The sequence below is a fragment of the Podospora bellae-mahoneyi genome, assembly GCF_035222275.1.
Source record: "Podospora bellae-mahoneyi strain CBS 112042 chromosome 1 map unlocalized CBS112042p_1, whole genome shotgun sequence".
Taxonomy (NCBI): domain Eukaryota; kingdom Fungi; phylum Ascomycota; class Sordariomycetes; order Sordariales; family Podosporaceae; genus Podospora; species Podospora bellae-mahoneyi.
Window position 1 is genome coordinate 504,287 of NW_026946359.1, and position 15,493 is coordinate 519,779.

A 15,493-nucleotide genomic window follows, 5' to 3' on the forward strand; every position below is an offset into this window, starting at 1 on the left:
GAGACAGCAAGACGTTGGATTTTGGGGAGCTTGTTTGGAGCTTTCCCCGCATTCTGCACTCTCAATGCTCCGGCATAGGCCCGGTCCGCACCTATTCTCGCGCTTCCATTCGCTGGAACCGGCGGATCCACGGTGACGTCAGCCATTGGCAGGGTCTCTTGACCTTGGGGCTAAGGCGGGGTAAAGAGCTTGCAGAGATGCGGAAGCATGCTCCTCAACCAGAGGCGCATACCACGAGGCGGTAAGGAAAATGGCTGTTCCACACAAACCGGTGCGCCCAGGAAGCCCTCACGGCCCTCATAGTCTTCAAAGAAAGCCACAGGTCATCGTCTGTGGCGGTATCTTTAGCCTCTTAGCTGAGGTCTGCTGTGCTTTGCCTTGTTCCCTGTCGGTGATTTTAGTCACCATTCAGCTGCGAGTCTTGTCCTCCTCGACCGAGTTCATTTTGTGTTCTCGTTACCAAATCATCGGGCAGTCCGGCATCTCCGGGCTCACTTTGTATGGACAGAAGCAAGAGTTCGGCCCGCATCTTCGGCCTTGCCCTACATGAAGACTTGGCAAGGGATCTCGGCTACCGACATCAGCAATCCAAGTCGGCTTTTATAATCATCCATCGGTGAACATTGTTAGGATGTCGGGATGCGTAAATTTCCTATTTGTCGGCACTTTACTGCGATGTCCGATACATGGACCTTTCTCCTTCTTGCCCCTTCAAGCCCTTGCTGTTTCCATTCTTCTCTCCCATAATTGTCTTGAAGATGGATTCTAGACGAGGAACAACAAACTCGCGGTTCTGGTAGATTTGATAGTGTATCACCAGTCTCCCCCCCATGAGCTTCAAGCCAGCCTCCTTTCCAAGCTCATCAACCCGGGCGTCTGGACAGTTGGCATCTTCAAGATCAAGCCAGACCATGTTGGTATGTACCGGATGGATAAGCTGACCGCCGAGATCAGTCCAGATTTGGGCAACCTGCTGTGCCAAAATATGCGTATCCCGCAGCAAGCCCCCTTCACCATTTGGTCCTTTCCCAAACGTCTCGTCAACGGCAACCCGGGCTGCTGCCGTGACGACTCCAGACTGTCGAAGCCCGCCGCCAATTGATTTCCTTACCCAGCGGGAATGCTTGATAACCTTCTTGTCTCCGACGAGGACGCTGCCAATAGGGGCGCCGAGGCCTTTGGAGAAACACAGTGTAACAGTGTCGAAACATGAAGCAAATTCCTTCAGGCTTCCTGCACCGGAAGCCGCAGCCTCCCATAGTCGTGCTCCATCACAGTGCATTTTGAGCCCATTTTCTTTTGCGAAAGCAGAGATGCGTTGGACTTCCTGGAGTGGCATGATCATGCCGTTGAGAGTATTCTCTAGGCTGATGAGACGAGTTGGACAGGTGTGTACGTCATCATCTAGGTAGACATTGGCCTTGATGTCTTCCAGTGACAGATAGATGCCATTTTTTGGTGCGATTGTCTTGACTGTGGCACCTGTCAGGGCGGAGACGCTGTTTATAAAGTTAGCAAACTGGATATCAGGGTATAATGTGTGCAAGTTGCCTTACCCTCCAGCCTCATACTTAACAATATGGGAACGGTAGTCACACACCAAGCCATGTGGCGGCTGAGTCAAAAGAGATCTCAAAGCTAGCTGGTTACCCATGGTCCCGGACAGGACAAAAAGACCAGCCTCTTTGCCAGTCAAGGCAGCACAGTGAGCTTCCAGATCGATAGTAGTTGGGTCCTCCTGGAAGACATCATCAAACAGTGTGCAGTTCTGAATAGCAGTAAGCATGGAGGCTGTGGGTGTTGTCATCGTATCGCCTACGTTCACGTTTGCATTCAGCTTCACGCATCTGATTCAGAACCTCATATGTCAACTCACTTCTCAAATCATAGCCAGCTGCCCCGGCACTTCCAACCCAGGCATTTTGTTTAGGACCATTTCCCTGCTCAGCATTTGCATTTGCCAATGACATCTTCAACTTTGAGGATGGTGTTGATGTGAGACACCGACGGCTTGATTGAGTCAAAGATCGAGAGGTTGATCTTGTAAGAAGTGGAGAAGCTGCTTTTACCCCTCTGGTAAGGTATGCCCGGAGCTCACCCGTCAAGGAGGAGGGTGCCGGTAACCAAAGTCGCATTATTTTTCCGTGCATTGGGTTTGTTTGGGTGAGAAGTTATGCCGCCTTCGTTGTATTCAGCGACTCATGGCTTGTGTATTCGCGGGGGCAACTCCACCGATCTCACACGTTACGTACAAAAAAGTAGATGATATCTTGTATGATAAAGCAATAAAATGCCATATACATGTCTTTCAACGTTATTGAATGATTTCTGACCGTTGTTCAAAGATCTTCTGACCATTATTCAAGGCCTATTAGCTCTTTTTCCAAGGCATTGGTCTCTGCCGCGGCCTTGATTTCAAGTCTCAGTCTCCCATTTTTTGTTCGCAATGTGGCACTGAAGGAGCAGTGATGTCGGCCAGTACCCCCCACCGATAACTGATGGTGATAACGTGCATAGTGGGAAGGACCCACTGAACTGCCCGCAGGTGTTGGGCCTTTGCAATGTGCTGAACTTCTGAACTTGCAGCCTCCATCAGCTCACTTTTGGGCCTTGGCCAGTCCTCAGCTTCCAATATTTCCTCGTCTGATTTCAAAAGGGGCAAGATGTCGTCCACAGTGGTCCCATCTGAACCACACCCACACTTAGTTCCCAGGACGCCATTCGCTTCCATTCACACGTGGCTAGAACAACGGTCGTATGAGGTTTCAAGCCACATGGCACAACCAGACTACCTATCGAAGATCTAGAATCTTTTTGCTGGCTTCGACAGACCAAAGTCACGATCTCGATTCGATGCAGTCATCACTCAGGTCGGCAGGCAGGTCCCCATCTCTCCGTTATTGCTTGTGAAACCCGAAATCTAACCAATTCGAATCCGATCCAGGGTCCACTGGGTCCGAAAGTCTTCGGAGCGCTGGTGGACTACGGACCCTGACCATATCACATCTCGGAGGGGCATCTGTCTCTCAGCTCTGGCTATTATTCATGCGAGAAACCTATGTGTCCATCGTCGGGCCCCAAATTATGATGTGTCCCTTCCCTCGCCTGGTTCTGACCGACGATCCCCCAAAGGAGACAAACTGTCAATCATTTCCCACTTGAAGGAAACTCGACACAAAGACAACAAATCCAGAACGACATTATCGATAAAATAATTATTTTCAAAGAAGACATGCGAAAACCGGCCACTTTCCCATTCATGCCTAGGATCCCGAGCTTGGGCGCCAATATCTCCCCTAATGATTCTCTCCAACAAATTCCAGGTCCCTTCTAACCATATCGCCCGCCATTCTATCCAAGAAACACCTTCTTTTTCAACGATTAACGACGAATTCCTAAAAGAACTGTCATGACAAGCCAACGCCTACGCCATCGCTTAAAAAACACCACACCCGAAAAAAGCCTAGTCCACCAGCTGCAAAGTTGCTTTTCCGGTTCAGCGCCAGACCCCCTCGATTAAAGGGAGACACCGGATCCCATGTTCACATCCGTGGCGGCTGTTGGTTCCCCCAATACCCAGGGTTTCCAAGATCAAGTTGCTGCCAGTCCCAATACTCCAACACACTGGGCACAGCAGGCACCGCATCCTCCGATACCTCCTGGATCGCTCCTTGGAGTAGACCGAAGTTTGGATTGGCATCAGGGGCCGGTTCCCACGCGGGCTGGGTGTAGCCAAGGGGGTCAGGCGGCCCGGAGTGGAAGATATGATGGTCATTGCTGAACTGGAGGTCATTCGATGACACAAAGCCACTGTTGGGTACGAAGCTGTCGGTCACCAAATATCCATTCGAAGGAACCATGCCTGCGCTTGAGGGCATGAATTGGTCGACTGTGCCATAGTATGGCGAGGGCTGCATGTTTGGTGCATGCATATGGCTCAAGTGATCATGGCCGTTGGAAAATGGTGGGTTATCCATTGGCTGATAGCCATGGAAAACCTGTCCATTCGCAGAGGGGATGGGGGCGTTTGAGCGCAACGGAACCTCGGGTGAAGGAATGTTGTTCGATGACGACGACACCACCGATACCGAGCCATTCGAACCGAGTTGAGAGCTATTTGAGCCGAGCTGAGATTCGACCAGTGTCCCATCGGTATTCGATCCTTGAGCTACGCCCTCGGAGATACGATCAGAAAGAATTCTTCTAGCCAAAGCATTGTTCGATGAGCCGGCAGCTGTACTGTCGCCTGTCTGGTTGACATTTGTGCGCTTGTTGCGTTTCGGAGCTCCGATTACTCCCTTTTCTTGAGGGCTGAGCGGCAGGTTGATGATGAGGCCCTTGAGAATACGATACAGGGCTGCCGTTGTCTTGGACTCGGCGTATGACTTCTCGAGCATGTGGAGACCCTTGGTGATAGCTTCGAGCACCGTCTCGCGCTGTGGTAGAGTGCGGGCCTCATCGTGGACAAAAGCAGAGCACATGACCGTCGTGGCATCAAAGATGCAAAAGATGGCATAGTGGAACTTTGCACCGGCTGAAACCATGTTCTCAAAGAAGCTCCACGACACATCCATCAGATCGAGGCCGGCTTGGACACCAGCCGCGCGCAGCTCGGATTCAAGCTTCGTCAGAGGCTTGCCAGAATTTCGGGTGACGAATGCCTTCAATGGGCTGAAGAGAGACATGTATCCTATCAGATGGAGATACCGGCGCTGGAAGACAACCCAATCAAACTCCTCATCCCACTGGGTGTCGGGATTCGTGCGGGAGTACTCTTTGGGAAGATCCTCGTACCACTTATAGACGACATCGCGCAGTCTTCTGGCCTGGTCGGCCTCATCCACTTTTCCATCGGCGCGAGGAGCAAACTCGGCTGCCATGGCAAGACACAGCTGGCAATGCAAATTCATATGACCGAAGGGCGATGGCTGGTTGGGCCGCTCGGGATCAAATTCGAGGGCCAGAGTTGGCATTACGAAAGTGCAATCGGCATGGTTGACAAGGAGGGGGCGTGAGAGCATGGAGCCAAGGGCACTGTCACCAGCTGTGAGTAGAGGCACTCCGAATTGGATATAGAGGCATACTCACAAATCCCACATGTAGAGGACGCCCCAAAGACGCCTTCTCATCTCACGGTCAAACTCGGACATACCTTCAGACAAAGAGTCCTTGTGCAAGCCTATGTCACTGTCAGTTCATCCGCCAGAAAACAACCACTCAGCCGAGGGGAAGATTACCAATCTCGTTGGCAGCACGAATCGCTCTGCTCAGGGCGTGCCATGCTTCAGTCCACTTCTCTGCCGACTTGTACCAGAACGCTGTCAAAAAGAGCTGCTGGACGTGAATCAGACCACCCTTTCCTGGCGCTATGCTTGTGCTGAGCTTGTCGGCCGCGTTGTGCATGCGTTGGGCGAATGTCACGGCGTCGGCCTTCAGTTCGGTTTCGAGCCTTTCTTTGACACTATCATCGATGATGAAATGCAGCGAGCATGCACAAACACGCAGAATCAAGCTGGTAAGCTCTGGCGAGACCTTGTTCGGCGGAGTTGCCCACCAGCCATCATATTGGGTTCGGAACTCGGACGGGTAGAGGGCACTTGGGAAATTGGTCAACAAGTGCGATACATCGGCGATGTTAACAGGGACAGGGACGTACTAGTAGTGGTGGTTGGCACCGTTGAGCCAATTGTCGACAAGGCAATCGGTGTAGGGCTTTGCAGGCATGGACTCAAGGGCAGCCTTGAGTTCTTCGGACGGCTCAGCTTCATCCTCGACAACATCCTTACCTGGCTATTGAATGGTCAGTCTGTCTCGCAGTCTCCAGCGCGCACGGAACGGGGTAAAAAGCTGCTCACTTTGGGGCCGCTTCCATTGCCAAGGACCAGATGATGGTCATGAGGCATGTAGCCGAGGGCATTCAGAGCATCGCTGACTTCAGCCGCAGAGTGTTGATTGTCAAAGTCTGCGTCTCCGTCAAAAACCTCACCGTAGTCTGGGCTGTCTAAACTCCGCTTCTTCGATGTTCTGACGGCGCGTGGAAGATAGGGGTTAGCAACGAGAGACACAACGGGCTTCCCCGTCCTTTACTCACCTTAGCTGGTTGTCGTTGAGAACAGTATCCTCTTTGCTTGACTTGGAACCGACCCCTTTGGATACAAAGCGGCAGAGGTGCGAGACTCCTCGCTTCAGGCAATGATTGCAGGGGAACTGTTTGTTGCACTGGATCGAGCTGTCAGCCAATCTCTACCTAACCAACGATCCAACGATCCGACTCTAATGCAGCGCGGGCCGTTGCGAGGGTGCTTTCACCAGACTTTACCTTTTGCTTTCGCCTTTGGCACTCAACGCACGACACCGCCGCAGCTGTGGCTGCGCTCATTTTGCTGCCTGGTGTTGACCTGACTGGCGACGAGGAGGAAAACCTGGAGAGGGATGGTTCTGATGAAAATATCTTTCTGGGTGGTTTCCAGATCTGTTTTGTCTTGAGATGATGGGAAGGCTCCCAACAATAAGCAATATCGCCGACCACCGCACGGGGAAGGGTCCTGTCGAGGATTGGGAGAGCACGGGGGGCGGAGAGGCACGGCTTGTACCTGCTGTGGCCGGAGCTGCTGGACACACGCCATCTCACCCCCCTAGCCCTCCCCAGACTACTATTTTATAACCCCTGCTAGTCAGCTAACTGTTCTGTGTTACAGGGCCCAGGGGCCTAACAATTCGGTGTTGTCAACGCACCGCTTTCAGCAGAAGCCCATTATTCCAATAACCCCCCGTTCTTAACTGTCGATCGCCAAGCCTGTAGGGGATTTGTTAGGGTGGAATCTCGAACTGTCTTCCCTGCAAGCGGGAACTCGTGGGCCATTCACCTTTCACCACCCACGAAGCTACACTTATCAGAAAGAGTCGAGATCCTTGTCATCGGGAAGGCTGAATACCTCAGCAGTTTTCCAGCCCCCTCGGTGCCGGCATCCAATACCCGAGTCGGCACGAGCAGAACTTGTGGCGGCAGCAATTCCAAATCCTTTCGTGATTGCTACAGAGTGTAGCTAACTGGCCGGGTTCCTTTAGACGAAGAAAGATGCTGATGCGCGCGACAAGATTCCTGGGAGGGCCAGGTGTGGATTCCAACCGATCAAAACACGCCGATGGTCAGGGCTCATGCAGGGTCCTCGAGATCTGATCTTCCCGTTCTTTTTCTGGGCAACCAATCCTCTCCGCCTCGCGAAACCCTCCCTTTCATTACATATATACGCAAACCAACGTCAACGATGTCGGTGCCGGGCATGCTAACTGGTGGCAATTCTGCCTTTGCGGGGATCGACAGTCCTGGCTCATTTTAACCAAGTGTTTGCCGTACGATCTGGATCTGGGCAGCGTGGGTAGGGTTCCCATATTTGCATGGTGAACCCGTCATCATGCTCGACAAATGTCTGCACTATTTGCGTCAGTGTTTCTTGGGGGTATTGATATTGTGGATATCGAGGACTGCGGGAAATAAGGGAATCATGTGGGAAAAGCAAAACAAGACGGTTATGGGGTATGGGGTGGTAGTAAGGGGTTGGGAGGAGTCGACTACCGCCGGATAGTCTTTGCTCCGGGTGGAATCACTTTCGACTCGCCTTGCAGTCAGGGGACGTTGTGGCCAAACAGAGACCAGAATGAGTCTCCCATGACCCTTGGGCTCCTCTCCATGGTGGGAGGCTTGCGTCGGTGGTGGCATCGTCCCCCGGGTAGGCAGCCGTACTTCCCCAGCGGCAGTAGGGCTTGTCGACCGAGGCCACTGGATGGATGGATGGATGGATCGTGTTGGTGAACCGGGCAAGACACTCCTGGCGAATCACGCCTCCTCCCACTCGGCCTCCCTGTTCGATATAATCAAGCCCCCATGTAGCCGTGGCCGGGACTCTCGGATGAATATGAAAGCCGTGTGTGTGAATTTTTGCTGGCAAGCTGCTAGCAGCTCCTCACCCGCATATACACACACCTCTCTATCCTTCCATCATAAACGGGAGCCAGCATTTCATCTTTCATGGGTCCGACACCTACCACCTTCCACACTCCCATAAGGCTCCAAAATCCCTCTGCAGCTTGCTGACCGGGTTAGTAGTGGTTTCGAAACGATGTCCACTCTCCTCCTTCTCCTCCACCCCGAAATTGGGTTTTTGTTTGACCCCGTACGTATGTACGTTTGCCATCTATCCACCAACAGCCTTTGTCCGGCTGCGAAGATTCTTTACGAACTGTCCAATGTTTGTTACTTGGCCATTCTGTCGGCCCATGACGGCCCGCAGAGAGCTCATCTCGGGGTTTTCGATGGCGAAGATGATTCGGGTCGTCCTCGGCGTAAGATAGGTGAGGTTGGTGTAGTAGGGAATTTTGATGGGGTGGGTGAGGAGTGGTATGTATGAACATAACTTCTTGACCAGGTTGGCCTACCTTGAGGGTTTGTTGTAGAATTCCTGGTTCAGAGGGTTGTCGACGCTGCGGGAGAGGTATGAAGCTTGACCACCCGGAGGAGGAATGTGTATACCCCCCCCCCCTCATGGTAGTAGTGCGGATGATTAGTAGGTCTCTGGTGTCTGGAACTGGGTTTGAGCAAAGGCATTGTTGCTCAAGAGGGAGGCAAGTGCCGAGGGTATCAGTTTGCCGAGGGTATCAGTTGGAATTTCATTTTCAAACGGTTGCAGGGTAGGCATCTGGCTTCAGGTGAGTGATATTAGGTTGGATGTAGTCATCAGCAAACGTATATATCTTTCATGGACGTAGGTGTCGAATGATGTTTAGAGGCTGGAATTTGGCCAATGTTGTTATTTCATCCCCTCTCTCGTCCCGGCCTTGCCCGTGATATCAGAACATTTGAAGTTCGATTCATCGTCTCCATGCCGAGTCGAATATGTATAAAGTATACACGCATATCATCGATCTGATGCAACTGTCTCTCTCTCAGCCTAGTCCAACAAGAACATGACATTAGTGTTACTCTCAGTATGCCTGCAACTTGGGCATACCTTAAAGACTTTTATCAAGGCAGATGTCCATGAGCAGCAACTCGTGACCTTGATCCCAGCTCGTAATTATATGTACAAAATTATGACGCGGCGCACAAAGTATCACCAAGCGCTGTCGTCTGTATATACAAGGGCGGCCTTGAAGACCTCTCAATCAATATCACCACCCAAAATCGTTCCGTTGCCCAGGAAGGGAAGATGATTTGTTTTTCCTTGCAGTATTATAGGTTGGCGTACTCCCCCCCACCATTCCCTTTCTTCAGCTCGGCCAAATATGCCAAACTATATTCCTGGCCAACACACGCGACGCGCCGTGTGATATCCAAAGTTTACTCGTCAGACTCTATCCACATCAATCCTGTGATATTCAACGTGAGCCCAACGTCCTCGCATATCACACAAGGACCCAAAACAACAAACAGGATTCAACCAGCCTTTTACCGCCCCCCCTCCCCATATACCATCCCCTTATCCAACTCTTTATGTTAACCCCCCTTCTCCACCCCATTCCCAGTTTGATCCCCTTCAACTAAACAAAAACTCCCTCACCACCGGCGCCCCACTAAACTCAGGATTCAACAGTATACAATTCAAAAAGTACTGCAGCCCCCCCCTCCTCTTCTCCAAAAACCCAGTCTTAAACCTCTTGACCAAACTCTTCGGCGGCAACTCCGGCACCGCAGCCTCAAACCCAGGAAATGTCATGATCAACTTTTTTCTCAAATCATCAAACTCGCTGTATCGCTTCCTAATATTTATCCTCGGCCCTTCTAGCGTCTCTACCGAAATATTCCAGACTGTGAAAGCCCCGATGTTGGTCGAGGAAGTGTTGATCGTGATGTAATCCGTTATTGTCACCGATCTCGCCCAGCAGGAGCGGTTGCGGTCTTGGGGCGTGGTTGGGGATGTGGATGGGAAGTGGGAGGAGGGGAGGTCGGATTCGTTGTCTTGGAGGGTTATCGCCCCGGGTGGGAGGACGGATTCGATGGAGGCGGTGGATAAAGGGCGGAGACCGTTCGAGGCAGGGTGGTTTGGGGGGTGGGATGTTGAGTGCCAGTATGGAGGGGAGGTTACAGTCGGGGAGACGGTGTCGTGGTTGGAAGAGGAGGTTATGGAGGTTACATCGTCGCCATCGTCGTCGTCGAATAGGGGGTTACGTCGGGGAGGTGTTTGGCCGTTGGTTGCCACAGACATGTTTGCTAGCGATTCGGATTTATTGCTGTCGAGTATTGCTGCTTGCGCCGGCTCATGTTGCGCCTGGGCGCGGTGCTCGTTCTCGGATGCCATGTAGCTAATTTAGGAGGTGCTACCTCATCGGTTGAAGCCCAAGAGTTCAAGCTGAAGGCGAGAGCAATATGCGCTCCAAGGTGAGGGGCGTGTGACACCGGCAGTTACTGGAAAGTTGGGGATGACGGCAGTGCAGTCTTGGGGTCTTGGGGTCTTTGGATAGAGTTTGCGACTTGGATGCGATGCGATGCGATGCAATGCAATGCGACGCGCTGGTTCTTGTGTGGGATGCTTGATGTTAAGGATATCTTTACAGAAAAAGACAGCGGGATCAAGGCTGGCGGTAGGCAATATAACAACAGTATAGTAGGTAGGCTGAAAGCCAAAGGTATTCGTGTTGCAAAGATGTTGCTCAAGAGAGAACAATCAAAAAGACCTGTCGCACAGTCCACGCAGACTCAACGGTTTGTCGTCATGGGTCGAAACCCCTACTAATTGCCCCACAAACCCAAGCGGGACAAGGATCATACAGTGCGCCTTCAATACCTTAGGACTGTGCTACTTACATTAGATCAAAATATCAGTCTAGGTTAACCTTCACAATATCTTTTTATTATCTATTAGAAAGAAGTTGGGCAAGAAGGAACATAGTTAATAAAAAAAAAATAGAAGCATAAAAGTGCAAAAAGCTCAATGACACCTCTCCAATGTTTTCGAAGGGTGTCAGCTACGAAAACCCTGTAGGTTTGCAGTTTGGTTTTTTAATTTGGTTTCTTTTTATTTTCCTTTGAGTTAGCGCCATCCTGGCTGGCGGTATAGGGTTGTTTTTTATTATCACCACTGACCCTTTCAGGGCAGACAATTTCTTTAGAATCCCTTTTTCAGCTGGGCTAAGAGGGGTGTTATTCTTGCTCTTGCTCAGCATCATGTCATCTCAATGAAGATGACAGAGTAGAGAGGAGAGCCCTTGATTCTTAGGCCAAGTCTGCTCACAGTTGTATAGTATCAGTCGGATATGGCATCGGTTCTCGGTTTCTTGCAGATATGGCGTCAGTACCCGGTTTCTTGTTGCTTGTGCCCACTCGTTGAGATCAGATCCATCTGATGAGGGCAACGGGCCCATTTGATGCTGAAATGACCCGCCCTGGAATCGAACCTGAACTCTCTAGAGCGGTCAGGACCTCTTTTCTTATCCCCTCCATTAAGTCATAGGACCATGGGGAGGTTGCCATTTGTTGGCGGAAAGTGTTCCTCAACTCGGTTGTATGAACTGTGGGCTCGCTCCTTCCCAGATATCTCACGGCAGGAGCAACAGTCCCAAGCAACCAGCCCCAAGCCAGACCAGCGACGACCGCACCAACACCGTGAATGCAGGGCTCTCTATTCACCGACATATCAGCTCTCAATTCTTGTTTTTGTGCAAGGTATCATCATGGGCATCTAGAGCTCGTCCTTCACAAAATACCTACCCTTCTCATCTTCCGTTCCCGGCACCACACCCTCAAAGTGTCCCTCCAAATCCATCCACTCTCCCACAAATCCAGCCACAATCTTTGCCCAATCCTTCACCGTGGCCACATCCAAGTTCTTGACGTCATCATCCATGGTGTGCCACACCCTAGGAAACGGTGTTGGGATAATGTGCAAGATATCCTCCACCCCCCTCCTCAAGAACGGCACATGGTCATCCTCGACATATCCGGCAAAGTTCCAGTTCGATCTCTCGGAGTCATGAAGAAACCTTCCCGCTTTTGGCTCCGATTCCAACAACTTCAATCCTCTCAACCTCTCTTCCACCTTGGCCATGTTCTGATACGCCCAATGAGTCTTCCCAAAGAAACTCGGCACCGTCGGATCCGCCGCCCCCAACAAATCCAACAACACAAACAAACTAATCGTATCAAGCCTCGAACTCCCATCCTCATACCTTTCATTCTGCCAATCCTCCGCCAAAGCCCTATCTGCACGTCAGCCACATCACCCTCCCCCCTTTAGTATCACTCACCTGCTCCCATAAAGACTATCCTCCCCACTCCACTGCACCCAAGCCTCCTCCCCATCAAAAAGCACAACCTGCACCCCCTTCCCCCTCTCCAACCCATCATCCTCCCACTCTCCCCACCTCTTCCCCATCGCCCCATCCAGCTCCTTCAACACCCACAACAACACCGCGCAAGGCACCGCACTGTCCACCGCCCCTATAAATCCCTCCGGCCGATACAAACTATCATAGTGCGCCGCCAGCGTCAACCTCTCCATCTCCCCTTCCCTTTCCCTCGTCATCCCGGGCGGATCTCTCTTGATGATCAAGTTCTGAAACGGCACCAGCTTCTCCCCCGTTGCCGGCGTTTTTGACGTCGAGTTATGCCACTCTATTGTCCACTCCGGCGACAGGTTAGACTTGATGTAATTAATAAAATGCGCCTGAACAGCCGTGTGTCCTGGCGTTCCCGGGACGCGGGGGATCAAGATTGGTGAGAGGAGGGAGCCATCGAACGGGTCCAGTTCCGACGGCGATGACGCCGAAAGGGGGAAGGATATATGCCGGAGTGTGTCGTCCGAGAGTGTGGTATATCCTGCCGTTGTGCCCCCGAGAAAGGGCAACAAGAGATAGGATAGCGTGAGGCGTGTCATCTTGACAGGTGGTGGTGAGAGCAACAACAGTTGATGATGATGATGACAACGCGGAAGGAATGGGCTGGATGGGGTGAGCAGATGCTTGAATCGGTGCTATCGAATCCGCATTGTATGTCCCCTCATCGTACTTAAAAAAAAAAAAAAAGGCGGTCCGAATCTCAAGCTCAGCAGAGGACTATATATGAGTCTGAAGCACTCAGTTATGGAAAGGTGTCGAGAGCAGCCGTCAACTTCCCCGGCTCTTACCCCGAACCGTTAGTGACCCCTGCAGACGCCCAACGCAGGGGGGGGTCAAGCACAGTGTGGGGAAGGTCCACCGTCTCCATCCAACCTCCAGGTTCACCCGCTTGGCACTCCCCAACGTTTATCATAACAATCTTATCTTTCATCCATACCCATATCATTCATTCATTTGTCCTCTCTTCTAACTCTTTAATCTTTATGGAAATCCAGCGTAGTTGATTCGCTGTTACTACTATGTACATTAAAAACGATTAATAAGCCTCTCGCTATCTACTACGACACAACGACAACAACCCGACCTGCTTCGAGCAGCACATCTAGAAATCCCATCCAGGTATATATGTAGAGAAGTTACTCCAGGCCCTCTCCAGAGGATATCGCCAAGAACCGTTACCCCTTGACCGTTGAGGCATGGGCTTAAACGCCATCATGACAGACAACACACCCAAAAACGCCATGCTAGGATGCAATGCAATGCCAACCACCTTTTTAGAAAGTCAAATCCCAGCCCACGACCGACCCGCTGCCAACGAAGACAGCCCTGCTCTTCTTCCCGATCCCGATGCATATGAAGGTTTCATTCTTCTCTGCTACTCCTCATGCTTTCTTCCTCTCAATTAATCCTTCTTTGGCGCAAGCCCGTTGATGATACCGGCTGCCTTTCTCTTGTTCTCCATCTGCTTTTCGTAAGGAATGGTCAAGCAGTTGATGCCCAAAAAGTTGCAAATGCTCGTCGTGACGAGATAAGCCCAGCGGAAGTAGACAATCGCCGCAAAGCCCAAGTAAGACACCAGGTACATGTGTTCATACTCCGCTGAGACGGCCGGAAGTCCGATGCGAGGAAGGTTGGCCATGACGGCGCCACCAACAAGTGGCCACAGCATGACGGTCCAGTAGGGGAATGGCTGCTTGGTAAGGTGTGCAAGAATCATTTTGGTCGTCATGCGGCCAAAGACGAAGCTCATGATGATGCAGAAAAGAACGAGGTGGTTGTCGGTGCGGATGTACGAGTATGGGCTGTAGACCCAGGCGCCGATGCTAAAGGTGAAGATGGCCATGGGGGTCCATTCGAGGAAGACGGGAGCCACGGGCTGGCCGCGAGCTCTCCGAGCCTTGACGACGTTCAAAACGCAAAACGGAATGTGGGTGGCCAGCAGCGAGAAGATGATCAGTCCCACCCAGATGTCCCGGATCGACAGGTCGCCAATAGTGTCCTTTGTCAAACCTAGGTTACTAAGTAGGTAGACGCGACCCTCGGCGAGATCAACCAGCGGTTCGGTCCAAACAGCCGGTCCATAAATCCCAGACAGAATCATGAACATGCAGGCAAGCAGGAGTCCTTCAGTCGGTCCGTTGATGACTCCGAGATAGAGGGTATGCGTGTGGTAGGTCTCCCATGTCGAGAAGAACATGGGCAGGCAAGGTACGAGAGCGGTGAAGACACCAGACTTGGAGGTCCCGAGACCCATTGCGGCGGTTTCCAACAAGCTGGCCAAGGTGCAGTTCAAGCTGTCAATGCCGTGGTCGAAGAGCTCTCCCAGTCCGCTGGATGTGCCGGTACGTCTCGCTTGTTTGCCGTCCACGTTGTCGAAAGTCTGGTACATGAAGAGACCGAACGCAAAGCTGAAGTATAACCATGTTGGGCCCTGAAAAGCGTCAGCTCGTGTTTCCCACACCCAGTGCCTTGGAAAGTATCTCACAGGTCCCACGAGATCCGGCATATAGATGACCAAAAGGGCGACATTAATCAAGATGCAAAAGAAGCCTAGAAGGGTCACCATGTTTGGGGCGACCCATAATGGCAGAACCTCCACAAACGCATTCCACTACAAGGTCTCAGTCAAGTATTCTCGTCGGAGGCGGGGCATAGAGCGCATACCCAGTGCTTGAGGACATAGTTCGATATGGGGGACTTGTCGACGGCGGAATATTTGTAGTATTTTAGGTGGATGAGTGCTTCTTCGGAAACACACTCGGCAGCGGCCCTTCCTGTTGCACAGATTCCATCGCCGTCAGCCACATCGTCTTCTTCGGAGCAAGATCGCGGGGGAAGCACAAATGCAGGTATGGGGAGTCAATGCAAAGGTGGGGCAAAGGGGGTTGCGCGCACTGCTGCTGTCTAGTACCATGGTGTCGGTCAGCCTCCCTGAAAGGGGATTGATTACGCTCCAAGGGCTGCGATTAAGGTGTATGGCCGGTACAAAGAAGCCGTTTCGAAAAATACAACCGCGACGGTGGTTTAGAGGTATGTTTCTTAGGATCGGTGCCGGTTCGGTGATAGGGTACTCGTGACCGTTGATAGGAAAATGAAGGAAAAATCAACAAGTCAAGAGACGGCGGCTGCCACCAACTACTTTGTCAAGATACCGGGAGCAAGG

At 51.8% G+C, this 15,493-nt stretch overlaps 8 protein-coding genes across 8 annotated transcripts; 1 reads left to right on the forward strand and 7 right to left on the reverse strand.

The window, feature by feature from the left end:
• Positions 1 to 409: 409 nt before the first annotated feature.
• Positions 410 to 2,150, reverse strand: QC761_102060 (uncharacterized protein; the record flags this gene model as incomplete). The annotated part of the gene is made up of 3 exons (XM_062873449.1): positions 410 to 1,499; positions 1,557 to 1,815; positions 1,877 to 2,150. The coding sequence occupies 3 exons, from the start codon at positions 2,148 to 2,150 to the stop codon at positions 668 to 670; spliced, it is 1,365 nt and encodes a 454-aa protein (XP_062736477.1). The 3' UTR covers positions 410 to 667.
• A 1,392-nt stretch (positions 2,151 to 3,542) lies between these two features.
• On the reverse strand, positions 3,543 to 5,150 carry QC761_0001630 (uncharacterized protein; the record flags this gene model as incomplete). Its single annotated transcript, XM_062871751.1, has 2 exons — positions 3,543 to 5,034; positions 5,089 to 5,150. 2 exons carry the CDS (start codon positions 5,148 to 5,150, stop codon positions 3,543 to 3,545), a joined length of 1,554 nt encoding a protein of 517 aa, XP_062736478.1.
• Positions 5,151 to 5,217: 67 nt separating this feature from the next.
• On the reverse strand, positions 5,218 to 6,379 carry QC761_0001640 (uncharacterized protein; the record flags this gene model as incomplete). Its single annotated transcript, XM_062871752.1, has 5 exons — positions 5,218 to 5,596; positions 5,657 to 5,790; positions 5,856 to 6,024; positions 6,092 to 6,207; positions 6,257 to 6,379. The coding sequence occupies 5 exons, from the start codon at positions 6,377 to 6,379 to the stop codon at positions 5,218 to 5,220; spliced, it is 921 nt and encodes a 306-aa protein (XP_062736479.1).
• A 279-nt stretch (positions 6,380 to 6,658) lies between these two features.
• QC761_0001650 (uncharacterized protein) lies at positions 6,659 to 7,285 on the reverse strand (the record flags this gene model as incomplete). The annotated part of the gene is made up of 4 exons (XM_062871753.1): positions 6,659 to 6,667; positions 6,736 to 6,796; positions 6,936 to 7,033; positions 7,262 to 7,285. 4 exons carry the CDS (start codon positions 7,283 to 7,285, stop codon positions 6,659 to 6,661), a joined length of 192 nt encoding a protein of 63 aa, XP_062736480.1.
• QC761_102085 (uncharacterized protein) lies at positions 7,213 to 8,881 on the forward strand. The gene is made up of 2 exons (XM_062873451.1): positions 7,213 to 8,033; positions 8,108 to 8,881. The coding sequence occupies exons 1-2, from the start codon at positions 7,785 to 7,787 to the stop codon at positions 8,168 to 8,170; spliced, it is 312 nt and encodes a 103-aa protein (XP_062736481.1). The 5' UTR covers positions 7,213 to 7,784; the 3' UTR covers positions 8,171 to 8,881.
• A 652-nt stretch (positions 8,882 to 9,533) lies between these two features.
• Positions 9,534 to 10,295, reverse strand: QC761_102080 (uncharacterized protein; the record flags this gene model as incomplete). The annotated part of the gene is made up of 1 exon (XM_062873450.1): positions 9,534 to 10,295. The coding sequence occupies one exon, from the start codon at positions 10,293 to 10,295 to the stop codon at positions 9,534 to 9,536; it is 762 nt and encodes a 253-aa protein (XP_062736482.1).
• Positions 10,296 to 11,092: 797 nt separating this feature from the next.
• QC761_102090 (uncharacterized protein) lies at positions 11,093 to 13,080 on the reverse strand. The gene is made up of 3 exons (XM_062873452.1): positions 12,241 to 13,080; positions 11,705 to 12,192; positions 11,093 to 11,615 (listed from the first exon to the last, which is right to left on the reverse strand). Exons 1-3 carry the CDS (start codon positions 12,867 to 12,869, stop codon positions 11,533 to 11,535), a joined length of 1,200 nt encoding a protein of 399 aa, XP_062736483.1. The 5' UTR covers positions 12,870 to 13,080; the 3' UTR covers positions 11,093 to 11,532.
• A 175-nt stretch (positions 13,081 to 13,255) lies between these two features.
• On the reverse strand, positions 13,256 to 15,244 carry QC761_102100 (uncharacterized protein; the record flags this gene model as incomplete). Its single annotated transcript, XM_062873453.1, has 4 exons — positions 13,256 to 14,761; positions 14,816 to 14,941; positions 14,995 to 15,104; positions 15,226 to 15,244. 4 exons carry the CDS (start codon positions 15,242 to 15,244, stop codon positions 13,733 to 13,735), a joined length of 1,284 nt encoding a protein of 427 aa, XP_062736484.1. The 3' UTR covers positions 13,256 to 13,732.
• Between the last annotated feature and the right edge of the window lie 249 nt (positions 15,245 to 15,493).